Raw genomic sequence first — 27,636 nt, 5'->3', positions numbered from 1 at the left:
AATTTAATAATGGAAGATGGCATGCTGGATTTTTTTGTCTTTTCATTTTATTAGATGCAAATGTAAAAATGATAAAAATGTAAGAAATCAGGAAGTACAAATATTGTTCGCCTGATCTCTCTCAGCCTGGATTGATCTTGGTTGTGGATATTTCTGTTTTTGTTTTTGAGCCCAAAAATCTTAAACAGCGACATAAGTTAGACTTTCCTACCTGACTGGCAGCGCCAGGAAATCGAACCATCAAATTCTTTAAACTTTGTATGCTACTTCTGAGTCACTGAAATGGCTTGAAGTCAAAGAGTGGTGGTTTTTCTGAGCCTATATCTTCTAAATCTAAAGAATGGATATTAACATTTTACCATTTGCAGCTTTTGATTAGATTATATAACATTCTGTGAACTGAATGTTCATAAAGAGGGAGCAAAATATATGTAAAAAAAGTTTTAAAAAGCAATGACGATAATACTTCAGCATTTTCTAAAAATCCTAATTTAAATAGATACTTACTAGGGAGTGAGAAGAGTTGGTTATGGATGGTTTTGATTGAAAAAATTGTTAAATTGCTAAAAAGTTGCACCACGATTCCTTGGGTTTTGCTGGCAAATAATTAGGAGGAAGATTGTATTTTCCTGTAGTGAGGAAAGAAGCCAAAACATAATTGTTTCTTCCTCGAGCAGCTAGAATAATCTACACAATTAATTATGCTGGAGGAAAAGATTTTTTTTCTATTGGTATCCTTTTTTCCTAAATACTGAATGTACTATGTTGGTTACAAAGTCCTTGTCCATAAAACTGAAGTGGGCGAGGTAGTTTGAAGTACTCTTAATGTAATTGAAAGTGTGTGTGTGTGTGTGTGTGTGTGTGTGTGTGTGTGTGTGTGTGTCTCCTCTGATCTTTCATATTATAGCACCCATAAGTACGCTACTTGTTACATACAACACAGATAAGGTTTTCCTCGGAGTGTACAACCTAAATTTTAGACTCAACCTAATAAGCAAGGTTGGTAAACAGCAGGGAGGGAATGGATAAGAAGGAACATGTATAGTAAGAAGATTATGTGGCACAGGGACTTGTGTGTGTGTGTGTGTGTGCGCGCCCTGTTGGAATAAGTACAAAACTCTCCCATTGACTTCAGTGGGGCCAGGTGTTCACCCATAGTATAGGTGAAAGAAGATAAAGATGAGATTGAATACTATTAACTCCTTTATTGTGTTTTAGGGTGGTGACGTAAGAAAAGTTCAAAGACACTTTGTAGGAGAAGATGATGCAGAGGGTAGGAAAGCTTCATAGATGGGGTGAGGTGGGATGGGTGTCATATAAAATGGTTAATTTTTTCCTTTGCTTGTACAGGTTATAAATCCCTCAGCATTAAAGTATGTGAACAAAAACTATTTTGCTAAACACTTAAAGTAGAAAAATCTTTATAGCTTACTATGGGATTGATGATTGATTGCCTTGTTTTAAATTGAATCTCTTCATAGCTCATCCTCTTTTTACTAGAGTTGTCTACATTCAGGATATTGCATCCTTTAATATAACACTGCGGCTTTCCTTTCTTGATACTTGATTCTGTGTGCAATTTATTATTTTGGCCTGATTTGCTTTTTTCAGTAAAGTGGAAAGAATTAATACATAGTAGACTTGATGGAACATTTTTTAAATGTTTGAAGACACAACAGCAAGAAAATTATGGCAAACTGTACTGCTAACAATTCCCTGGCAGAGCTCCATGAATACAACATGAGCTTTTCTATTGACAAATCTGATCTCAACAAGCTGATACAAAAACTGCTGATACCTCCAGGGAGAACTTAACAGTTCTGTTACAGACCTCAAGAAGAGTTCTGTATAAACTCGAAAGCTTTCTCTCACCAAGGTCCCATAAAAGATATTATCTCATTGTCTCTCTAATATTCTGGGAGTGACACAACTACAACACTGCATACTTTGGATTTTGTTATTCATTAATTGCACCTGTCACTTTGGATTTTGTTACCATACTTATTAAAAACATTTGCATAAAATAGGACCTATGGCTTCTTCATTCCATCTGCTACTGTTACTTCTATCCCCACCTGCAATCACCTTACCTATGTCACAATTGGGAGTTGTTTATAGGACTACAGTGTACAAGTCAAGATTTGTACCTTTAGATAAGGCTAAAGCTGCAGATGGACTCTTCTTGACTGTATCCTTAGTAGCAAAGAATAAAAGGGAAACATCATAGAACACATCTATAAACAGATTTGTTTTAAGTCACATGTTCAATATGTTCCATAAGATGTTGCTGGCTCTCTGGTGTGTTAGAGGGTAAAGTGAGGGGTGTTGTGGGACAGCTCCCTATATAGTATAACTGCTTAGTGTTTCATTCAGTGGAGATTTAAATGTCTGAAGTGATGGTGCTTCCATCATTACCCTTTGAAGATTATTCTGATACTCCGCCAAAACCTTTCCTCTTCTTGGTTTCTTGTCCCACCCTAAATAATTGTTCGCTCTTCACGGTTTACACCCTACAGATAGATATGTTCCCTCTGAGTCATTGCTCTGCCGTATACTATATACAAAAGCGTGGTAAGTGGTGTGAGGTTGTAGATGCAAATTATCCATGTACGTATGCTTCCATGTAATGAAGAGAGACCATACTTAGTTTTCCATCTTAAACAGAGTTGTTTAAATATTTATTAGATGCAGAATGCTTTGAGAAAATAAGATTGTTCTGAAAATGTATTGATCCCCCGGATGCTGAGAGAAAAAGAATGAGCCCTGATTCTCAAATTTATGTATGTGCTTAAATTTAAGCACACAAGTAGTCCCGTGTGCAAATGCCGTTTGGGACTGGGCCTATAATCAACACATAAGTAAATATTTTTATCGCACAGGCTCCTAAAGCATATTATAAACCTATTGGGAGACAAAGTAATAAGTTCTGCCACTTGTGTGGGCTATAATAGGTGTTCAGCAAAGCATTGCCACGCAATAGTTTTAAGACTTTACCCAATTGAAACTGTAGGGCAACATTACGTAAAGAGAACGCAATTACCAGAGTAGGAATTTAGCCAGAACACTCCAGGGTTAACACCTAGCTTTTTCAAAACGTGCCATCGGACCTTTTAATTACAAGGTTAAGACCTTGGTTTTCTGACTCATCTGAAAAACAGCATATCCAGCGTAACTGTTCCCTAGGCAACGTGCTTGAGCATTGGTTCGTTATTTACTCCAGGGAAATAGTGCCACCTAATGATAATGCTTACTGTAGTACTCTGGCTTTTCCCTTTGTTTCCCATCCAAGTCGTGATCAGGCCACAGCCCTACTTAAGTTGTAATAAAATCACCATCAAGGAAGGATGCTGCAGATACGAGGCACTCTTAATGTAGAATGCAACACACTTTGAACTTCTTATTCATCAGGTTTTATACATATAAACAGACAGACAAACGCCTTACTCTGTCAAACACTAACAATAATGGACTGATCAGAGACACTGGATTTATGGCTTATCAACAATCTGTGACCCATGAACCCCCTCTTTTTGTCCTATGATTGAAGAGGTATCAGAAAGCCACTGTACCTTGAATGGTCCCTTACAATGTATGCTAACTACTTAAATAATCTGTCCCACCTTGCATTTTGCTGTGACGCTGGAAAACATCTTTCCCAGACCCGAAGAAGAACTCTGTGTGCTCAAAAACTTGTCTCTCACTAACAGAAGTAGGTCCTATAAGATATTACCTCACTCGCCTTGCCTCTATACTATACACATATTTTTATAGTAAGTGTAGGTTTTGGTTAAAATAAATGCAGATTTATGTATTTGTGTTATTACTTTCTCCATCAGAGGATAACCATGTTTCAGGAATGTAATGGAAACAAAATAGAGAAATCAAAGAGGAGGCTAGAGATGTGAAACAGAGAAGAGCCTCTTAGTTCACACTCTGACTGATGACTTCAAAATGTTATGAAAATACACGTGACCTTATTTTTATTTAAACAAACAAAAAATTACGATGCACAAGCTTTTTTAAATAAATTCCATCAGACCCTTGATAGGTGGACTTCATGCTTGCTATAAAGTGAGAGTACAGGCCTTTGCTATTTTGTGTCTTTCATTAGGGTATCTTATTTTTTTAACTTGATGTGTTTCTGTTACTGTATGTACACAACCACTGAAAAGAAGTGCCTGTTGATTTGCTTTAGGCTTGATGCTGGTTGACAGTGCCTTAAAAATGGACCGCTCCTAAATTACCCATCTGTTATTAACATAACCACCATGTTTTTGCTTTCGCCTCCCAGCTAGATAAAACTGACTCTTCAGTGAGGCATTTTAGGATCCTGATTCATTGCGTGTCCAGCACTCCTGTCACTTTTCTTAGTCCTCACTCTCTCTCAGGAAAGCACATGGTTCTGTCTGCTTTATCCTGGGACTGGTCTCCTGATTCATCCTTTTTAACTTGTGTTCTTTAAATAGCCCTCGGTATATGCACGCTTGGAGTAAATGCAACCAAATGGCAGTTGCCAAGACGTGTTCAGCAGTGACTGAATGGTGGGGTGAAGTTACAAGCTGGCTGTAAGTTGGTTAGAAAATCAATATAAAGTAGCATAACCTGCACCCTTCTGGCACTGAAGGTGCCAAAGTCTCTGCTGGTGTAACTCCACTAACTCAAATGGAATTATGCCAGCAGCAAATTTGGCCCTAATTGTGCAAAATGAGTGTAACCTGTGTTCGATATAGGTTGTGGGAGATGGATGACGGGTAGGGTATTTGTAGCAGGGAAATTAAGTACCAGGGTCCTATACTGTAAATTAAAGTAAAGAGGCTTGCTTCACTGTGGTTTTTATACTATCTCTAATACCCATAGGCCCAAATTTCTGTCCATTGCACTTGTTTTGCATACCTGCTGAATGCCAGATCAGTGCAGATTATGTCCTTCTGCATCTTTCATTTTATCTTCTGACTGGCTTACACAACTACTTACACACCAGTTAATTTGGCCCTCAAATACTGCATGTGGCTGCTATGAGAAGGGTTGTTCAGGTCATTATTTTAATGTATTCTTGAGTATTGAGAGCAATTTCCATGTCTTTTACGGTGAGTTGAATTAAAGAAAGGTTACACCCTGGCCTCTCCCTGGTATAAAGAAGGTTCTCAGTGGTCCTAAACAAGCTGTCTGAGTTGTTGTTTAGGGTGGATTTAAAAATTGAACCTGGAATGGATGCCAGAATTGCACATACTTGCCTGAAGAGTAGGCAGCTAGACACACACTCATTCAGAACTGATGGGGCACATTTCAGCTGACTGAAGTGTCCATCGTACTTTTGTGTAACTGCTGATAATGGGGTTAACTTAGCCATCGTAGCAGCTAAATTGTTTTAAGCACTGGTACGCCGGGCCCCATTCCTGACATCGGTTCAGTTTCCTAGGTCGTTGTAGGTGAGTGTGATACTGCCTCTCTTGTGGGACCTGGTTGGAACAAACGGTATCTGTCTGCCTGCCTATATCCAGGATAAGGCTGAGGGCAGAAGAAGACAAGAGAGCATGTTTGTCATATGGGGGAAAAACTTTGGTTCAGGGGCCCTTGATGGTTGGTTTGTTAAAAGGAGCAGAACGGATTGTAAAATCAAGCTCTCATCAAAGTTCAGTTTTCATTAGAATTAATTATCCAAGCATACAATGCCATATTTGTGCGTACAGGCTGGATGTCATTATTTTCTCTCATTTTAACAGACTTGTCCCCTAGCAGAGTTTTGTGTGAATGCTTGCACACGTGTTCCTTCAGATGATGGACCATGCTGACATAATTAGGCTTGCACAGATGTTTACTAATGTGGTATCTTGTGCTGGAAGCACTAAATGCTCACAGGACATCTGAAGCATAGACTTTTTAAAAACATTATTTGCAGGAGATGGTGACTGTAATTGAACATTCTGGGAAATGTTAAAGTCAATAAACAAAAGGTTGAACTTGTCAGTAATGGAATGAATCATTAATGTCTGTAATAGTTTTTTTTTTTTTCTTCTGTCTGTCTTAGCATTTATGATGATCTAAGCCGTTAAGCCAAAGTATTCATATTCATTACAGTTCTCACAGTTGGACTCATCTTCCTCCTCTTTTCTCTTTTTAATTAGAAAGCCCACCGGCAGCGATGTCCAGAAATGGGTACTTTTTTGAAGAGACTGGCAAGTATTTTATTTCTTCTCTACTAATTTGTTGCATGTTATACAGCGTATAAAAGAAACTACCACAGTGACCTGATCGACGGAAAATAACTAGGTTGATTTTGAAGGTCTATTGTGCAACAGATGGCGTATCAAATTCATTTAACTTATGACCTAAACAGGGTTTGAATCCAGGTTTGTATGGATGAAAGGGAATGTTACATAATCTAGTGCTACAAATAGTCCGTACAATCAAGTCCCGTAGGTGCTGATACAGTATTCAAAGCGGTATCTTCAGTTTTTTGGTGCACGTCATTGTCTTGGGTGGTTCCTTGTCTTGTGTTTTGTTTTTTTTTCAGGTTCTCTTTTAGGGTGTTGCCATCTCCCTGGATATGCCAGATGGAGAATGGCCAGTATATCCAGGAGTCGCCCTAGCTAGCTAGCTGCCTAGGGTGGTCGATTTCTGGGATTGTAGACTCACCCCTCTTGCACAGCCAAGACCTTGATGTATGTTGTGATCCCCCTACATCTTACCAGCTCTGTGGGGCTAGCCTCCCCATTGTAGAGCCACTCAGGCTGGGGCCAGGCTCCCTTAGGGGGAAAAGCCCCAATGTCTTCTCCCAACTGGGCAGTCTTATAGCAGCTGAGGCCTGGAGCAACTGGTGCCCATCACCAGCCCAGCTCTGGGAAACCAGCACTAGCTCCGAGCTAGTTGAGAAGCCTGCATGCACCCACTGCCTCCACACCAGATGATCTTTCCGCCCTGGTTCCCTCCATGGGCGGTGGCTACAGATATGGCTGTCAGGGCTGCCCAGCGGAGCTCAGTGGCCACCAGCCGTGGCTCTGAGGAGCAGGAAGCGGCCTCCTGCCAGGCTGCTGGGGAAGCACTCCCACCTCTCTCCAGATACTCCCCACCACCAGGACCGGTCAGATGGTGGTCGCAGCTTCAGTGCTGAGTGGCTGGGAGCTGCTCTTGGTACCACCACGAGTGCTGCTGGGGCTTCGGCCTCAAGCACTGAGACCTGCCCAGCTCCATGTCACTATCCAGACTGCACCTGCTGCTCCACCGCCGGCTCTGGCAGACCTTGCTGCCCCCCGGATTCTCAGTGCAGCCGCTGCCCCAATCCATGATGTCTGGGCTCTCGAGTCACTGCCGCCATGCAGGCTCGGAGCTCATCTGGGCTCGGAGCTCATCTGGGTGGACTTGGGGGACGCAGAGGATGCTGAGGGCCGGGCAGGGGGTGCAGGCTGGAATGGGCTGGAAATACAGAATGCATAGGGCTGGATGGGGACTGGAGGTGTGGGGCTGTGCTGGAGGCTCCTGGGTGCAGAGACCTTCTCCCCCTCTCTCCAGTGGGAAGGAGTCCATCACCCCCTGTGCAAAGGGGATCAGTGCCCCCAGCCTGAGTGGCTTTCTGGGGGCCCTGTGCGTGCGAGCTGTCACCTGCCGGTGGATGGTTCCCATTATGGTGATGCTGAGCTGAGGCTTGCTCCTCTCTTGAGACCCAGACAGCTGGTGTCAACCTGCCCAGAAAGGGCCATTGGGACGGGTGGCCCTGTCTGGGGGTATTGGCCACTTGCAGAGCAGAGCTAGAGACTTTCATCCTGGCCTGGCCCAGCTCAGCCCACCCGGGTGTTACTGTTCCCACCCAGCAAGGTTTGTCACTGGGGCCCAGAGGCCTCTGCAGCCACAGGTCTGCTCCATCAGCCTCCATCCCAACTCCACGAGGCTCAGGGGTGTGGGTGGCAGTAGTGGGGGAGGGCAGGGTCAACATTTCACTTCATTGAAGGAAAAGGAAGAGCACCTGCCCAGGGGCCAGTCTTCACATGAATAACTTACTCAAAGATGCTCCGAGCATCATCTTTCATCCTGTTATCTATCCCTGATGGATGGAAGAGGTTAGTTACTTTCTAGCTATAAGAAACCCAAGCACTTTAGGTTATCATGCCAACTCTTTTTTCCCATTGTTCTGTTTCTCTGGTTTTGCTTGCGGGTGGTTCTTTGAATACAATGCTCTTATATTGTATCCAGGCTGATTATAATTGTAAAGGTGGTGAATTTTTTGTTACTCTGCCCTTAAACCTCCTATCAGTCATTTTTTCTCAGTGTTACGGTTCTAAAATCTGACCTTTTTTTTTTTTTTTTTTAAGTTCACTTTTGCTGTTAGTCCTAGATGAATCACCTTCTTATGGTCTGTGCTCTAATTGTGATGTGATCACAGTGCATCGCCTGCACAGAATTTGGGAATAATAATCATAATAGCACTTATCTAGAGTAATCCTTGCATCACCCTCTGTGTAACCCCTTATGTTTAATAATCTGACCTACCCTGTACAGTATTTAGCTTGTACGCTCTGGTTACCTTCCCCAGACCTGAGGAAGAGCTCTATGAAGCTTGAAAGTTTGTCCCTTCCACCTACTGAAGTTGGTCCAATAAAAGATATTACTTTATCTTACCTTGTCTCTTCTCATCACTCTGTGAGGGAGGAAAGATTTGTTAGTTCCCTTTCATGTTTGGGGAAACTGAGGTGTACAGAAGTTTAAAAGACTTGCCCATAAACTCAGGCAGAGTCTGAATAACTCAATTTAAAGGAAGCCAGATTGTTATTCCACAGGCCACTTCCTCCTTTTAAAGAGAGTCACCTTTCCAATTATACGTATGAAAATAAATTGCTTTGTAAAGCAGTCGCTTATCCAAACCAGGCCGCAATGTGTCATTCAACCACTTAATACTGAGAGAGCTAAAGTTGCCCATTGCTGTACCAGCAACTTCCTTTACTTCTTCAATACACTAAGGGCATTTTTGTTGCACTGTACTTGAACAATATTTCTGTGTTAGTGTTTTTCTTATCTTATAAGAACTCATAACCATGAGATGGAATATCTCCATCCTGGAATGATCTGTTGATAGTATCTGTAAGTATAATTGGTCTTTTCCTTCCCCTGCAACGTTGTCTTTTAATTAAGGATCCCAATATCTTGTTGGCTTATGGTTATCCCACCTCATCTTTAAGATACTGATTTGAGAAATGGATACTCTTGCCAAGCCAAATATTTCTGTTCGTCTCTTCTAGGTTTTAATTTTTTTTTTAGCATAAAAACACTGATATTCTTTGTTTCTAGCAGTACCGCAACTGCTTTTAGCTCCATTTAGTTGAAACCCTAATTTTGCTTGGATCGATGCTTAGATCTATAGACCTTTACCACTGGAAGAGTAATACTTCCAAACAGATTCTCCTCTTGAATCTTTGATACTCACAGACATCTGTTGTGTGTTATGTCCCAGTCTGAATGTTCCTTAACATCTGCTAGCTGTGTCCTCACCTCCCAATAATTTTTCCAACACCTTTTATCACTTTTGTAGCCATCTGCTTCTAGTGAATCCCATTTTCCCCATCGAAGTACAGTATGATGGTATTTCGCAGTAGCATCATGTTTTGTTTTATATACCAAACTGAGCAAATTTAATGGACATTGATTAAAAAAAAAATCTCTTCCTTGATGGTAAAATACTTCAAAACAATTAAATTAGCATTTTTTTTTTTTTGCATTGCTTTTTTCTTTTCCTTTCCTTTTTGCCACAGGTGTCAGTATTTTCTAATCTGGCAAATAGCAACAGTGTGACACATTGTGTTTTTGAGTTGATCCGCTAGTATCCTGAATGAGATTTCACGTCAGGTAGAGTCCTTCCTGGCAATTTTAAATGTCTGTTTGAATGACGGTAGAGACGAACTCCAGATCTGAAGATAATTAGAATTTTGATGAAATGCAGCTCTGCAATCAGTGATCAGAATAACTCATTACGCTAGTCGGCGTTTTCCTAGTGGAACCTTCTAGAACCTTCTACACAAAGGTGTACTGATACCTAAACTTGCAGTGTAAATGGATTAGTTCTAAAGGAATTAGTATTGGTAGAATATAATTGTATTTGCCAACATAATGAACTTTGTAAAGGACCAGGCAACATGTGCTGGTACTGCATCTTCATTTTATCTGAAGAGGATCTTGTTTTCATTGTGAGGGGTTCTAAATCCTAAAAGAAGAATCCCTAACATTTGATGGAGTAACCGAAGCATTGCATTGCTTTAAAGCTGGCTCAGCAATACTACAACACAAGTTTCACCTTCCGGAGTGAATCTTATTGTTTGGTCTCTGCTTACTTATTAATTGGTTTTGCTGGCACACTAAATTGCAATTCTGCTGGAGGGACCAGCCTGGCTGGGGATGTTTGGACATATTTTATCTATTTGTTGCTGTGTTTTCAGTTTTGCTGGGTTTTGTGTTTGCTTGGTCTCTGTGTCACGGTTTTGCTTTTTAAAAAATTTAGTTTTATCTAACTATGAAATTAAGCTAAATGCTGTTCTGAAATGAATCCTTGCACAATGGGAATTGCATTTTCCGGGGACAGCGTCTGCTTGCCAGCAGTGAATGCACCATAACTGCTGGTGGCAAGCCAGAAGACAGTTTGCATGTCTTGCTACAGATTATTTCTAGAGCCTAGTTTGAAGAACTATAAATTAAAATGAAAGTTTCTAATTTAGTGGCTTGTAGTACAGAGCTGAAACTCTGCATGCTGCTGTGTTTAAAAAAAAAACAAAAACCAAAACCACTGAATTACTTAGATTATTTACATTACTTCTTCGATAGCTAGCTATATAATAGAATAGTGGAATCTATTCCGAAGAGCCTTTTTTCCCTTTTGTAGTAGCAGATCAGTTTTTTTCCAAGTCTGTTATGAATTATTATTAAGGCAGCAGGGGAAAGTGTGTGTTTCCATCTGGCTTGTTTTATGACAGAAGACAACCCCTTTCCCAATAGGTCTGGAAAAAATATTGGAAATCATGGCTGTAGTAAAGAGTAGTAAAGAGAAACCATTCGTCCCAAGACAGTATCTCATCAGCCTCCTTGTTAAAATAGCTGTCTTCAAACCCGTGGGAAATAGTGCCATCCCTAACTATCTATTCCATTTTTCCCAACTGGCTGTGGGTCTTGGGGATTGGCAGACATAGCCCATTACCTCTGGTGTGAAGAGAGCCCTGAGCTGGAAGTAAAATGCTTCTTATTTAACTGAACACTGAGGAAGCTCTTTAATCTGGAGGTCCACATTGTTACCTGTTCCTTATTGTTAATTTTCTGAGAAGTTAAATTGGGACATAGCTGCTAGGTAAGGTCTCAACCCATAGATCTAAGTAAAGCTTAACATGCTAGTAAAGAAAAGTTTAATCTTTAAGATTGGCAGATGCAGCTGTAACACAATCATTAACTTTTATTAATCTCCTCCACACTGCTTTAATGTTTTAAACCTAGTTTCTGTGGGGAATCAGCTGGAAAAATAACATTTCTCTTTACAGATGGGTAGAAAGACGTAAGTATTTTTCATTATCCTCCATTACCATGACAAAGAATGCGGTGAGTACAGTGTGTAGCTCAGTTTGGTAAATTTTCATGACAATTTTGCAGACTTTCTTTAAACTGGAAATGCAGCAGAAAGGGTATTTTTAAAATAATTGACCTGTATGTTTGCAGCTTGAAGGAAAATGCAAATATATACAGTTTTGATCACCCTGCCTTGAAGGAAAAAGCTCTTATTCATGCTTTGGGTGCCTATGGTGATAACTTTTTGACTCAGAAATTGCACTTCTGCATTAACCAACCAACCACTTGCTTGAAAACAAGGGTATGTGTAAGTGTGCATATTAAATGTAATGATGGCATTTTAAGAGTGTGTATTTGTGTGAAAGTTTTATTTATAAAAAAACCTTTGTTTCTGGAATGCTGTGAATACAAAATATAGGGAATTGGGAACATACGTATAAAGTGAATTCTTCGCTGTTTCTAAGGTCCTTTCATTATTCGCCCACTAATGTTAACACAGCAGAAAGCTGATGACCCATTAGAGGCAATATTGAGCCTGCATATTTTTATAATCTCATTTTCAGAGTGGAGGTGCAGGCCAGGACACTCTGTAGGTAAAGCTGAGTTCCATTTGACGCTTAAACCAGGGATTCAGGTTTACAGTTTGATACCGTAAAAACAAGCCCAATGGTCTGATGTTTTTTGTTTAGTGAATTGGAATCGATGATAAATACATCCAGAGTAGTGATGTTGGAGAGAAACCATCCCTATTTCAGGGGGAAAACCAATTTGGGTTGCTAAATTAAAACAGGAACAGAGCTGATACTACTACTTCTAATGTTTGGCGGCATTACCACAAACGCTAGTTTGCCAAGCCAAGAAAGAGGGACTACCCTGTGTTTTGCAGTCCATGCTGTCTGCCTGGAAACACACTTAAAAAGAAATTTGAAATTTAATGATGCAAGTGTATCTGTAACTTAATTCAGTGTTGCCAATCCCAAGTGTTCAAAAATGATTCAGGCCTCCCAAAATCATGAGTGGCTTAAGAACAATCCCAAAAGTATTCTCTCTCTCCTGGCTTTTGAGTCATTATAATTTCCATTTCTTTAAGCTCTTTCTCCTAACCACAAGGGTGAGAAGCTTGATTTATTTTAAATAAAAATAAAAAATGAATGCTGGAATTCTCATGTAATTGCATGAATCCAGGAGCTGATGTTTTAAGAAAAACACGGTGTATCATGAGACTCTCAATTAAATGGAGAGTTGGGATCATCGAGTTTGAATTGTTAGTTGAACAAAAGTGCTAATAAACAAACACTGCCATTAAATTCTCTTTGTGATCAGGGTCCTTTTTTTAAATGTGCATTCCTTGGAATGCTTGAGGGTAAAATGTAGCTTAAAAGGGATTTTTCTCAATAATTGGCCTAAATATTCATGATATTAGCATATTGAGCATGTGATTGCCACCCAAAACCAGTCATAATTTTACAGCTCCTTGGTTGATATTGACGACAGCTTTTTTACACTTTATTCATTCTTTTGCCTCCCTGTTCTCTCTTCTCACTCCTCAGAAATGTAACGACTAGGGAGAAAGTTGTATATGTAAAATGTCAGTTTTTAAATATAGGGTCACAAAAATCTCTCCTCTTTTAGTCTTGCATTGCACTGGGAACATACATGCTGAGTAACAGCTGAATCGTGCTGCAAGAAGAAATGACAGGTGACTGAAATGCTCGGGCTGTTCTCCCTTCAGTGCCACTTGCCTGCTGCAGTTAATGTTGTTTATAATTGTGCACATGCACTGATGGCAAAATAGACCGAGTCACATTAGACAGCCCTTAAACTGCTTGTGCTGCAGTGTTGTTCACACACGTGTAGTCCCAAATGTTGATATATCTACAAAATGGATCAAATGGATGTCATGAAATGAGAGATGATCCAGCAGTATGTACCTCAGATAGGCTGGAATGTAAAATGAAGCAATTATTGATGAGCTATAGTCTTGTTACAGAGAATCCCTCTCTGTGATAATTTAAGGCTGTGATTTTTCAAAGGCACAAACGGTAATTATGTGCCTAATTCCCACGGTCTTTCAAAGCATGGTTTTCAATTGGCACCTAGTTGTCCTTTGTGCCAGTGAAAACCTCCCACTAAGTTGGTGCAGTTAGCAGGTACACTAGCTTTTCCCATGTTTATTAGATTTCTTATTATCCGGAGGGCTAGTGGTGCAGTTGATGATTGCGGTCACCTGATGCTTCTGATTATAAGGCAATGTTTTTTCAGTTGCTTATAATGTTACAGAACTTTAACAGATTGGGTTGAAATTTTACATGCTGAGTGTTTGGAAAATTTCAGCCAAAGGAGTTCAATTGCTTTAGGGAATAGGGGAAATTCATTGTTTTTTGCCCCTGTTAAAAAATTCAGGTGACTTTTTCTCGGAAAAGCTTTAGCATCCCCCTTTCCCCCATGCTTTGGAGCATGGACTTGAAATTTGTCAAGAGGTGACTTTTGCCATCCCCATGAAAAGCTGTATATTTTGGCAAGGTTATAAGCCTTTGAAAAATAGCAGTTTGCACATGCTCACTAGGGACTTTGTTTTTTAGCAGCTAAAATCTCCCCGGATTCCATCCTCACTGAGCATGCTCAAGTCTCTCATAGCTCCTACCTGTGACCTGACTTCACGTGCCATCCCTGAAGAACTGTGCATGCTCCAGCCAGGGCTAAGGGCCAAAGATGGACATTACTAAGATTGCAAAGGCAAGGAGTCTCAACTTAGGGAATGCCAGGATGAAGGTTGCTCCTGCAACCTTAATTCAGCCCCCTTGTGCTTATGTATTATGATACAATTTTTAATTACACAACGCCATGATTAGCTGATCATGTACTATTTTTTTCCCCACAGGACCCCAAACTTTTCACATGTAGTCACTAACTGTGTGTTCCTCATTTCCATGGGGCCTGACTTAAGACCCCCTGAGGTCTCGTTTGCAGAAGGGCTGAGTGCTCCCGGCTGCAAGTAGAGCTAGTGGGAGTTGTAATTTTAAATGTACAAATCGCTGTGTAGTGCTAACTACTGTGAAAAATCAAATCCTAGGTGTGCCCAGCTCCCCATCTGTCAGATGGGGATAACATGCCCTGGCCTCCCAGAGGTGTTGTGAAGGTAAATTAACATACGTGTTTGAAGCACTTGGCTCCTATACTGATGAGCACCATAGAGAAGCCCATGAGGAAATTAATAATTCAGCCTCCAGAGCAGGGTTTGAATAGCGTGCAATAAATAGGGCCTTGAGGCCATACATTGAACAATGGGGAGAAAACAAAATATTGCATCGAGCGCCGCCCATCCTGTGCTCTGAATGAGGCAGGGCTCCCGCTGGGGATAGATAGCACAGGGTCATATCATTAAAGACCGTATCCTAATTCATCCCTAGCAGGAGGCTGAGCTAAGATTGCACAGGCGTTTCCTAACTTTGGAGTGTTGACTTTATTCAGGTTGCCCTGTTCTTTAATGTAGCTTTTTTTCCCCCGTCTATGCAGACGTAGACTGGGGGGGGCCTAAGGACCTCCTAGATCACGAGTTCAGGTGAGTAGAGGAGGGCAGAGGGCAGCAGGTTCTCCCACCTTGAGCAAATGAGCAGAGTGGATGGGTGGGCAGTGGGCAGAGCGGAGATGGCACAAGGGCAGCAGCATGGGCGGTGGGTATAAGTGGCTTGGGGAGGCTAAGCCGCCCCAAACAGCCACTGCTGCTGGAAGCTCCCGCTTGCCCCGCCCCCTGCTCCGCCTCTTCCCGCCCTGCCTCCTCCCCTCCGCCCCCACTCCTCACAGGAGCGAGTGGTGGGCGGGCATGGGGGGGACGGGCTCGGGGGAGGAGGTGGAGCAGGGGTGGGAAGAAGCAGAGCAAGAACAGCAGACTGAGCGAAGCAGTGTGGGTGGGCTTTGTGGGAGGGGGTGGAGTGTGTGTGCGGCCTTTGGGGGGAGGGAGACCGAGTGGTGGTGGGGCCTCGGTGTGGACCCAACCTCCCCAAATTCAAGAGGCAGACGCTGCCTACGGGCAGCAGTGAATTACTCCTCGCTGCCCCCTCCAAGATGTCAAGCAGGAGCAGGGAGGGCATTTGACAGAACAGTGATTCAGATGCAATTTCTTCTCTGGGCTCTTTTGGAAAAGGACTTGTGCCACCCCTTACTCCGGGGTGGTACCGAAGGCTCAATCCAAGCAGCTCTGGCAGTACTTCAGCTCTACCTGGTGCTTCTCATCTTCAAAGCACTGGCACAGTTCTTTTGCTGGTACCGATGGTGTCTTTGATTGGAACAATACAGAAAATGATGTAGCTAGGTACAAGTGGCATGCAATGACTTACTGAAGTCTAGTTACTGCACAGTGTGAATCTTTTCAAGTCAAGGTCAAATTAGATGTAAATGCATTTCATATTTTTGTGGAAGGGGCTGGGTCTTTTTTGTTTGTTTGTACAAGACACAAAATTGCTTCTCTGTATTAAAGCTTGATAAGCTGTTTTTCCATTGTGAAAATATAAATCTCATTTCAGGCAGCTGAAATCTGCAACAACACCAAAATCACCGTTAAACAAAAATCAAAACTCCAGGATAACTGAACAGATTCTGCTGCCTTGGGTAGCATCTTTTCTGTTTGGGGAAAAAAAAAAAAAAACCCCACATCACTGGGTCTCCCTTTGGGGATGGATTGTTGCCAGACTTTCAATACATTCTTCCTAATCAATTGCTGAACTACAATGTTGGGAGGCAATGCAATGTATCTGCCTGCCAGACAGCTAACAGCTAAACATTTCTTCTTTTCCTGAGATCATGGGCAAAATGAGAATGGATTTGAAGAATTAATCAATGAAATGGAAAGTGTTGTGTCTGTATCAACGAATTCACTAAGAGATCCCCAGTGATTCCTAAGCCACAAGCTTCTGCTTAGTGAAAAATTACAAACCTGCTCTAATGCTGTCTGTGTTACTTCCCCCCAGACTTTTATAATCCAGATGTATTTGGCTTATTTGTAACTTTTCAAGAGGCACCAAGTTTTTTTTGTTTGGGTTTTTTTTTTTTTTTTTTTTTCTTGTTCTGAAGAGGTAGGAATTAGGAAATTGGAGATTTTTCTAATCAAGGTTGGAATCGTAGTAGTACGAGTTTCGAGGCTGAATATGCTGCCTTACCAAAAACATACCCACACTATTTATTTCTCTGTTTTCCACACTTCAAATCCCCCATTGCTTTCATTCCCTCTTCTCTTGAGTCAGCAAAACTGAGGACAGGGAGAGAAGATGGATAAGATCTGGTGTGATTTATCCATTCCTTTCCAGTCTTAACAGTCTGCCGTCCGTCTCCCTGTCAGGCCCCCCCCAAGGCTAAATGTCTGCCCTTCACCTGCTCCTTCACCCCTCTCCCTTCTAACAGCTGACCTTCCTCCCTAAGCCACTGCAATTGGCTTAGTCTTAGCTGGAATTGAGTATCACCCAGCTTGTGGTCATCCACGTCTCAGTTGCACTCATACACTAAAAGACACACAACCACATACCCTCAAGTTGGGTGAGTCAGATACAAATCTGTGTGTTAACAATATACTTAAACCATTGTAACTGGAGTATATCTCCTAAAAACTGCACACATTGTGTAAGAGGGGTGACAACAAGGAACCGGGAAGCAAGTTGGGGAAGAATTGCAGTTGCCCCAAGCAATCGTTGGGAATATCTGTCAGAGAGAAAAGAACAAAGCCAATTGAGGGCCACCCTGTCCACTTCCACCCGGGACTGCAATGCGTCAACAGCACCTAATTATCCACAGTAGCTAAGGCAGCTGATAGAGTTAATGATCTGTGCATGGGCATCTAGGTATTATCTCTTGCTGGGATAAAATCATCAACCGACATAACAATTGCAGTGTTTGTGCCTGACGTGGGTCAGAGCCTTGATTAACAAAAGGAAATGGAACCAGCCCAATCTCGATGCGTTGAGTATTTTCGTGCCATAACCTATCCTATAACCCTAAAGAAAAATGATCTGTTAGATATGGGTTGGCTAGATTGCCAGTGTCAAGAGATGATTGCCTTGAGCACAGGCCGAGCACATGCTAACTTTTAAATTGATTGACAGCCTGCCTTCACCCCCCCACCCTTCCCCAAAAGGAGGCACTGACCGTCTCAACCAGCAGAAGACTGATACTTGCCCACTCGTTCCCACCTGCTCGGGAAGGCAAGAATTCAAAGCGCAGATGGTGGCATGAAGTTCTCCCAAAATATCTAGAAGTGGCATTGGCTGAAATTCAAGCAGTGGAAGACCAAGCTTTTGTCTTCTCCAAGCATTGCCACACCTCCATGGAAACAGACATTTTAATCTGCTAAATTCCTTGAAATTTCCTCACAATGAATGGACTTGCAACAAAACCTGTGGAAAGGCACTGCAGATTAACTGGGCATTCCACCATCTAGAAGAAATCTTCTGATGAAGCCACCACAGTGCGATGCGATGCTGGATGCAGAAGAATGTTTACATGTTTCCTACGCAGTCATGGCATAAGAATCAAGAGTCTTTAGAATATCAGCGATGAACTTAATCCCACAATTTCTATCACCTATATTCTAGCCATTTTTCCTTCTCCCTTGAGCAGCAGTAGGTAAATCGTGGTGAACTGTGAGGATGAAACTGGGGAAGAGGGTTGTCTAAAGGCTGCAGCTTTGATGACAAAGCACAAACCATTATTATCTAGTCCTGCCAAACCATTCACAGGGTATGCTGGCAGTAATATGATCTCCCCTAGAGCCCTCTGGAAACTTGCGGGTAGGATAATATGTTCTTGTTCTAGAAGGCATTCAGAGACTCGTGGTAGCCCTCCTCTAAGGATGACCCAATAAACTCGACCTTCTGAAGAATGGAAGCTGGCACAGGCTTCTGATCCTAAACCAAAAGATGCATAATATGCATCTTCTTAGTCAGCACATTATGCAAGAGCGAGCCTCGAAAGATAATTGGCAACAGGAAGCGCTGAAGTTCAAGTGTCATAGCTTAGAGTTCCTGTTTCTGGTCTTCAAATTCGGCAGTTCTTTGTTTTGTGGTGGCTAACTGTCAGCCTGATGTCACGAAAAATGTATTTGAGTTTAAACTCTTCTTCTTTGCAGTCCTTTTTATATCTAGGTTTCTTACACGGATTTAAAAAAAAAATTCCATCAATATTAGCTTCTATTCAAGAGGCTTGTGCTTAAGTTCTGAAACTAGTTGCTTTAGCTTGCTGTTATCCCTAAAACATATTAATAAAATGTCCATATATTTTGTGTGTGTGATATACATTACCTGCCACAAAAGGGGGGGGAAATTACCTGAACAACTTTCTGGTAATATATAAAGCTTGTTAATGAATAGAAGAACTACATTGCTCCCAGGTATTTCAGTTGCTTTGTAATAAAATGATGTGCTGAATGAGACCTAGATTAAGCTACTATTATGTTGTGAAAGGAACGAAAATTGTCTCTTCTAATTTAAGAAATGTTGTCTGCCTTTTTGGTGTATCATCTCATCTGATTAGCCATGCCCTGTTCCTTGTCTTTTTCTCTCTTTTTCTGACTAAAGGGATAAGTCTTAATTGTTGTCAGCTACCTCCTCCCCTGCAAGACCAAATTCTTGTAACTCTCTGTTTTCAAATAATGAATCTAGAGTAAGATTTTGTTTTGCTAGAAGCTAAGCCAAATGGTAAACCTCTTGGCTGTCTGACTTGGTCTGTGTGGCTTCGGTGGAACAGGGATGGAGTGATAGAAATGCTCACTTGTAGGTCGTCAGTTGGGCAGCTCAGAATGAATTGGAACCTCCGTCACTATCAACAAAGCACTGAAGTGCATTGCTGAATAGGGGATGCACTTACGTGCTTTGCTGATATGGGGCCTAATTTTTTTTTACTGTCTCATAGCTGTTGAGTGGTGCATATAAGGTGAGTGCTTTTAATCCAGCTTCAGTTGGACAAGTCTCAGTATCACAACCCCCGCACCTCTACTTACGTTGCATTAATTAGCCCCATTGTTGGCAGGCTTAGAATAGAGACCAAGTACTGAATGCACATTGGCATTGAACTGCCCCATCATAACTAGGCCCAGCCTCTGAAGAAGAAAGTTATTTATTTAGGTTTGTAGGGAAGCTTGCGCTGCTGCTACTAACGCTATGTCTGGTCTGCGGATAAATGGGAGGCTTCCTTCTCCAGGGTTGTTGCCTCTTCCCCTTTCACCAGTCCTATATTCACACAAATAATGCTTTAAAAAATTCATAAATCTAAACAAATGTTTTTTGATTCTTCCACAGAGCTCATAGACATGAATTTTACTGTTTACTTAATGTGTTGTATTTTATACGTAGGGTTTTTAAAGCAATATTTTTAAACACAGGTTACTTGACTTTGAATTGTTTGCTACTACATCCAACATCTGTCACATCCTGTGTGTGTCTTAGAGGTTTACTAATAATGCAAATATATAGGGCAGCATTCTTCCCTAAGACGATGGTTGAGCCTAGTATTCTATGCTTCCTGAATGTGCGGTATGCCGTGATTTCTGCAGATGTAACAATTTTGCAGTTGAAAATCCTTTTGCAGACTTGAGGAGATAATGTCGCCCTTAAAGAAAAATTGCAAAATCCTTTTCGTTTTGCTTGTGAAAAATGCTTGATATAATGAAGGATCTTTTTTCTTTCTGATCTTGGTTCGATTACTTGTGAAGTGCAAAGAATATAATGAAGAAACTTTTTTTCAATTTTATTTGCAGGTTATCTTAAATGTGACACAGATGACGGTTGTGAGAACAAAGAAGAAGTAGGAGGAGAAGAGCTCTTTGACACTGTAAACTCCTCAATTGTTTCAGGGGACAGCATCAGATTCTTTGTGAATGTCAATTTAGAAGTACAACAGAATGTAACTGGTAAGTGCATTGTGTTCTCTGCAATCCTTATTGAAATGTTAGGAGGTCAAACTATGCCTGCCTTGATCTCCCTACTTTTCTGCTGCAGACTTCCCTTGGAAGGTATGTGCCCAACAAAAGCCTTGTCTATTGCTGTGGTATCCAAGGGAGATACGCAAAGTCATAAACGTCAGTTAGGCACCTAACAGCTATTGACTTTCAATGACAGGCACCTAAATACTATTTGTGCCTCTGAAAAGCGGACCCCAAGTGCATGCCTGGAAGCACCCATTGACTTCAGTGAGAGCTGCTGAGTGCTCAGCATTTTTGAAAATAGAGATTTTTATGTAGGTGTAGCCCTAAAAATGGACTTGGGAGACAAATTTAAAGGATCCATTTTTGGAAGTGTGTACCTCAGTCTACACTAAGTTTTTTCTTTCATTGGTTTTAATTTTTACTTCCTGTGGGAGGGGGAAGGGTTGGGGAAGCGAGGGGGAAGTGTGTTTTCTATTGAGCTCTGAAGGTATTGAGGTGGACTGTCATCACGACCTCTTCTAGAAGAGAGTTCCATAGCTGTGGGCTGATTGCCAGAAAAGCTCTGTCTTGTATTTTTCAGTGAAAGCTGAATAAAATAGGTTGTTTTCCAGTAATGTAACTTTTCTCTTGCTCATCAACATTTAAGTAAGAGTAGTTAATTAGTATGACTGCATTTCCTGATTTGAACGTCACTCTTGTATTCCGTTCTCTTGTTTTTAATTTGTATTTTCCTTTTAATATATAAAAGGAGAGAGGGGCGGAAACACACATAAAATTGCTACTTCAATATAAATGAATGTGATAAAACAGAACACAGTATTTACATGTATTCAAATGTTCAAAGGTCAGGTCTTCATTTGATAAATCTCTGTCATGTTCATGTGTAACTTCAAATACGTTTGTCACATTCACGGCAGCAAATGTAACTGGTAGATCTTAAATAGCTGATTGCTTTGGTTTGCTGGCAGTTCAAAAAAATAAAAACCCAAGAAAAGGAAAAAACCTAATATCCCGTTGGTTTGGGTTGACCCAAATCTCATAAAATTGTGAAAAATGTGAGCAAATTGAAAGAATCCATTGTAGGATCTCAATCTTTCCCGGGTCCAATGAGTATTTGCTGTCATCATGAGTGACGATAAATTGCCGCTATGAATGATAGTGGATAGCCACTGGGGCAAGGAGAAAGCGGTGAGTGACTCTAGCCTGGTGATCAGGGCGTGCGTGTAGGATGTGGGAGCCCAAGTTCAAATCCCTGCTCCAATTCTTTATACAACATGGCACAACGACAACAGGAGAGATGGAGCATTTTACCAGAATATCCCGTAGTCTAGTGGAAAGGGCATTTATAGAAGATGAGGGTTGGAAGGGACCTCACAAGGTCATCTAGTCCCACCCCTTGCTCAAAGCAGGACCAACCCTGACTAAATCATCCCAGCCAGAGTTTTGTCAAGCCGGGCCTTAAAAACCTCTAATGATGGAGAGTCCACCACCTCCCATTCAGCTCCAGCACACAATAGGTCAGCCATGCGGGGGGGAAGAGGGGGCCGGAGGCGGCAGATGGTGAGAGGGAAGGGCTGCCTCCCCAACCAGATGAAACTAGCTCCAAGCACCTAGCATTGTATGACACAGGAAGAGACAAATGGTTATCCCTTAGGGTTAATGGACAGACACTGAAACTTCCCAGCTAGAATTTCCCCATGTTAAATAACTGAGTCCCCATGCCAGGAGAAAAGGTGGTGGTGGGGAAGTGGGGAGGGATCCCTTAAAAACAATTTAGGTTTTCATCCAGAAGTGGAGTGGCAGCCTCTAACCAGGAAGCTGTCTGTGAAATGCTGGATCCCTGCTGTGACAGAGGGTATGCTGGGAAACTGTTCAAAGATAATAGTGACTTATATCAGACGAATTCCCTTTTCTAATACAAATGTAAAGCCTGAAGTTGCATCTTTGTTTACTTTGTATGTAATTTGCATGTGTTTGCTTTGTGTTATTTCATCTTTGAATCTGATTTTTTTATTTTTTATTTTTTTTTTTTTCCTGGTTAAATAAACTTGTAGTTAATTTTTACCTTGAGCAGGTCTCTGGTGTGCAAACTGTGGCGCGTGTGCGCCCAAGTAAGCTGGTATGTGTGAGAGGAGGGCTGGTTTCACGCCTGTGGGGGTTGATGAACCAGAGGGAAAGAGTCAGGGTGTCTGGTAGGTAAGAACTCAGGAAGGATGGCTTTGGAGAGACATGAGAGCAGCAGGGCTGTTGGGGTCACCTTGCAAGGAGTAAGTGGACTGGTGAGAGCCAGGGTGAGACTTTATGCTTCTGGGCTGTTTACTGGTGTTCAGGCTGGGAGCCATAGCAGCATAACATTAAGGCATCCAAGGTTACAAGGCAGTAGGTGACTGAACCTCTTCCTGCTCTGGGTGATCCGCAGAACATCACAGTACGGCATCTACCCCACCTTCATGTCCAGTACAAATAATAATCACTTGTTAAAGCACCCAGCACCATTGGGGATAGGCGCATGCAAGAAGTGTAAACAAATAAAATGGAATTATGGACCATTGACAGTTTTGCTATTATCCATTCTAGTTAGTAACCTCATGTAATGGATATACATCTTGGCACATACATTAATTAGATACTCGTTGCTATCATTTTATTTTAAAATATCTTTGTGTGGGATTAAACAATGTTGAGCAATGGAGCATAGCGTGGACCATAAAATTATGGCAACTAATTAACTATTGTCTTAGAATTCTGTACCATATGCAAGGATGTAGCTAAAAAATACAATATACATGATATTAAAAAAACCCTTCTGTGTTTAAGGTGTGGCGGTCTTCATTCTTAGCTAGCACAGGCTATAATTGTATAAACCAGCTTGTGCTCCTTCCCTAAATCAGCATAGTGCCCAGATACCAGAGGCTGGCTCAGTTTTGGCAGTTGGGTCACTGAACCAGCTCACATACCTTGTGTGTTTCCTTGTGGTTGCTGGAGAGTGCACAATAAAGCTCATTCTTCAGCCTCTGCTATCACTGACTATCGGATGCAGGTGATGAGGTTATTGTCGTTGGCGGAGGTAGGTGGGCTGTACTGTTGAATGGCTATGCTTATTTATGGTAGGAAGGACGCGAGGTGATTACAGGCATTTGCTTACATCTGCCTGGGGCCCTTCTGCTACTTGTCATGTCTATAAGGTTTTTGGGGGAGGTCATGTGGGTTCTATATCTGTGTGATCTTCAAACTGCCTAAAAGAACAATCTCAGCACAGCTTTGTCCTTTGTTTAGGATATTGTGGTTCTATGGGGAATGGGAAAGGTTCGACTAAGGAATTGATGGTAGTAGGGAAGTCTGTGCGGGGCTTGCAATGCGGGCTATACAGGATTGGGAAGATCTCCTATAGGCTTGTTTTTAAGACTTATTTTAATGTAATTTACAAATATAAAAGCACAGGCGTTTACAATGTACCTACATCTCCAGGGAGACATGCACAATAGACAGCAATAAAACCAAGGAATGTCCTTCTTACCAGCATTCTATATAGGCCTCTGTGACATTTCTGCCCCAGTCCAAGCCACTCCTCTCCTCCCCATATTCCCTCTCTGATCTCCCATGTGGGGAGAGGTCTCTCCTTTCCAGGGTTCGCATCCCCTTTCTGCTTTGTATCCAAGAGTTATGTGCCCCCCCCCCCCCCCCCCCCCCCCCCAGAGTTCTCACTCTAGCAAAATTAGACTCTTGCATTATTCCCTGCCACCCTGTGCCACAGAGGCCAAAATAGAGGATCAAAGTGGGCCAAAAATGCCTCATGGCTGGTAAAGGGAGAAAGGAGAACTTCTCAAACCAGAGCGATCTGTTCAACCTTCATATCTCCACTCCAGAAATGACCTTGTAAGGGAAATCCTGACAAGTAAGCTCCACCCAACCTTCCATGGCATCGTTTTGTTCTCCTCCCAACTCCATAGGACTGTCCTCCCCTCAGAATCTCGCATCGTCCCATCCTTATCTCACTTCCCCATAGCAACCTCCCCTTATTCCCCCCTCCCCCAACATGCCCCTCTCCGTGTTGTTACCTTGCACTAACAATTTTCAAATGACATCGAATGGAAATGTGGTGATTTTTTTTCGTTCCTATACAACTCTTATCACTGTGGTATCTTAGCACTTTCCAGTAGTGCACCAAATGACGTGACTAACCATCAGTCAAGTGTGGTTTGTTTTTTCTCTTTCATCCTCTCCCTGGGGGAGAATTGTGTGTGCAGTGTGCATTTTGTGTTGGAAGGACAGTTTTTTGTAGGTACATGCTATGTTGTTCGGTAAAAGAGGCAGGCCAAATAAGTGTGCAGTGGAAAGCAGTTGGTGAGGTTTGGGGATGGTCCTTAGTTTTTGAGGGCGTTTGTTCTATAGTCTTGGGCCAGCCCCCGAGAAAGCTGTCAACTGAACGTTACTCTTGTGGTAGAAAGTTCCATTGTGCCTGAGGTCATCATCTGGAGCGTTAGCAATCTCTCCTCTGTCCTGGGCACAGGCCATCTTCACTTCTCCCTAATCCAGAATTAGTATTCCTCTGGTTGAACCGAGGTAGGGGCTGAACCATTCTTGCCCTGGTTTCAGGCTACCACAGTAGAGTGGCAGTTCTGCACAGGCAGAGTCCTTCATAAGTCGGGGGGAGGGTTCTGAAAGGCTTCCCTGGAAGCAGGTTGCAGGGAGAGAGCTGGGGGATGAGACTGTGGAAGAACATTGGGCCCGAATCAGACGGAAGAGCGGCGTGTTTTACCTATCCACCGTGTTCTGTGCTAGCTGCCAGTATACGAAAGGAATGTAGATCAAATACAGAACTCATACAAGAGTGTACCTTCGGGTATCCATTCCTTCATAACCTGGGCTCTGACTATACACACCTGCACCTTCTGTGTATTGTGCCTGTCACAAGTATCTAGCTGCTCTGTACAGTCACTTCTCACCCCTATGTCCCTGCCCAGCAATCTGTGTGACTCCCGCGTAATACCAGATTTAATGAGGCTGGGGGCCAGTTTGTGGGTTCTCTGCTATGAAACTCCCTTATAGATGAGATCTGTGACCTTTGCTGGCTACCTTTAGGACATGCTGCAAGTCTGTCCCTTTCATTTGTTGACTGGGGTAGGGATGGGTGGTGGTGGTTGTGGTCTCCCTCCCCTGGCTTTTGCATCCACTTCCCTTTTTCCTCATTCTTCTACCTACTTAGGTATTGATCCTTTTAGTGGCTTGGGTATTTGTCTTAATGCCATCTGGTTGTATGTGACGGTCTTCTTTTTTTCTGTAGTGCTTTAAGGTTTGGCATTTAGGCTTTGCACTAAGAAATGGATTATCCAACAACTAACAGGGATGGACTTAAACCAAAATCCCAGCTCCATACCCCTCAAACTTTGTGGGTCTTCAGATCCAAACTTCACAGCTAACATGCTTCCCTACAAATGAGTTACAGAAGGATTGGGGTGGGAAGTCTGACATAGCAATCCGATATATCCATAATATTTCTTCATTAGCAGGGTTAACGCCACCTCCTATTAGCTGCGTAAAATGTGGAAGGTGGATATTCATGGTGATAATGATGGATTGCAACAAAAGCACTGCTTACAGAGCTGTGCAAAGCTCAGCCATTTTACTTCAAATCTTCCTACGAACGCTGCTGGTAGTTTTGATCTCGGGTTTGCTAGCCCCATGATCTCAAAGCACAACTGTCCAATTTTGCCTTTTTAATTTCAGTTTTCAGTTTCATATTAATTGATGGGGGTTGTATGATTTCAATGCAAATCCATAATATGTCCCTGATTCGCTTGAAATTGGGCCCAGCTTAAGTCAAAGGTTCATGAATTTTATGGCCAGTGCTATCATTTTATAATCTGTTTGAAAACTATTTCAGACTGGCAAATACTTAGTAATGCCTGCAACAAGGAGCCTGAATGCTTGTGCTTGAAAGTTGAAGAAATAAAAGTCCTGGTTATTAGCAATTGGTGAAAAATCAATCCGAAGGAAGGATGTGGCTTTGTTAGAAATAATAATGGAACACAATTTACACTTCACAAGAAATTATAAAGATTGTTCCACCCTCTAGACAATAGTTCATTCCTAGATACCAAGAGCCAACAGTTTCCTGTAATACACTCCAGAGACACACACGCGTGCACACACTCGCCTGCTGCTTTACTAGCCAAACACAGCTTTCCAGCATGCTGTCAGGCCCCTGTTTAAAATCCTTTTTTTAAAAAAAGAGAGGGGATGAGGAACGCTGCGGTGGCGCCGAGGAATTCCAGGGAGAGTAGTGTCCAGAGACAAGTGGTCTGGGCCTGACTGGGTATCACTCGACACACAATAGCCACATTTCCTCACATGAATACCAAAGGCCTTTTTATGTCTACTGGCACAATGCTGACCCATGGATTACATCTGATAACTCCTATTTTAGAAGTCTGATGTCAGGTTGGGCTCTTAGGGTTTCCTACACTATAATGGAAAGTGGATACACCAATTGTGTTGTCCCGTTGCCTAGAGGGCTGGCCTCCCTTCAAGCTTCCTGATCAGGGTATTTTCAAAGCAATGTTTACAAATTTAACCCCCCCCCCTCACCTTTTTTTTTTTTTTTGGTGTGTGTCTGTCTAATGCAAGTATTTATACAAGAGGACTGCTAATTCTAGATCCTTCACAGTGAATTTGCTTCAGAGGCGGCCGGGCACCCAGGTTTATTTGTAAGAGATTTATTTGGTGCCCTGTTTGAGCAGATCGCTGTTTTAAACCGTATTTTCCAATACAATGGTTAGGGCCAGAGCAGCAGATTATTCTTTTTGCAGGTCTCAAAACCTGTAATCTCAAGAGAATCTGCTGTGTTAGTTCTTTGTGTGACCATTTCAGTTAACGACAGGAGAGGAGTGGGGTGGTGTCTTTCTCCAGTCACACTTCCCACACTGTGCGTGAGAGAAACTGCCAGTCAGAATTCATCATGCCGCCACCATACTCTCCTTCCAGTTTGATCTCAAAACTAACGGCGAGGCAGAAGGTGAGCTGTCATCACCTGGCTAAGAACTATGCACAGCCCATTAGATTTGTTGCCTTGTTACCTCTTCCCCCACCACCGCCCAAGCCCACTTGTTTCTCTCATTCACTCATAATGTCTCTTAATTTGTAAGCCCTTTGTGGCTGGGAATGTCATTTCTTATGTTGTACAGCACCTGGTACAA

General features: G+C 42.2%; 1 protein-coding gene across 3 annotated transcripts in view; it reads left to right on the top strand.

Annotated features, from left to right (window-relative positions):
* Nucleotides 1-27,636, top strand: part of SLC4A11 (solute carrier family 4 member 11) — a 217,184-nt gene that overhangs the window by 92,194 nt on the left and 97,354 nt on the right. For all 3 annotated transcript variants that reach the window (XM_067533596.1, XM_067533595.1, XM_067533597.1), the window contains exons 2-3: nt 6,126-6,176; nt 20,273-20,425. In XM_067533596.1, the coding sequence (XP_067389697.1) occupies nt 6,126-6,176; nt 20,273-20,425 (204 nt within the window). The remainder of the gene's footprint in view (nt 1-6,125; nt 6,177-20,272; nt 20,426-27,636) is intronic.

This window comes from Emydura macquarii, unplaced genomic scaffold, assembly GCF_026122565.2.
Source record: "Emydura macquarii macquarii isolate MOO-44397 ecotype Brisbane River unplaced genomic scaffold, CSIRO-AGI_Emac_v2 contig_3345, whole genome shotgun sequence".
NCBI classification, from domain to species: Eukaryota; Metazoa; Chordata; order Testudines; family Chelidae; genus Emydura; species Emydura macquarii.
This window is presented reverse-complemented; position numbering and strand designations above follow the sequence as displayed.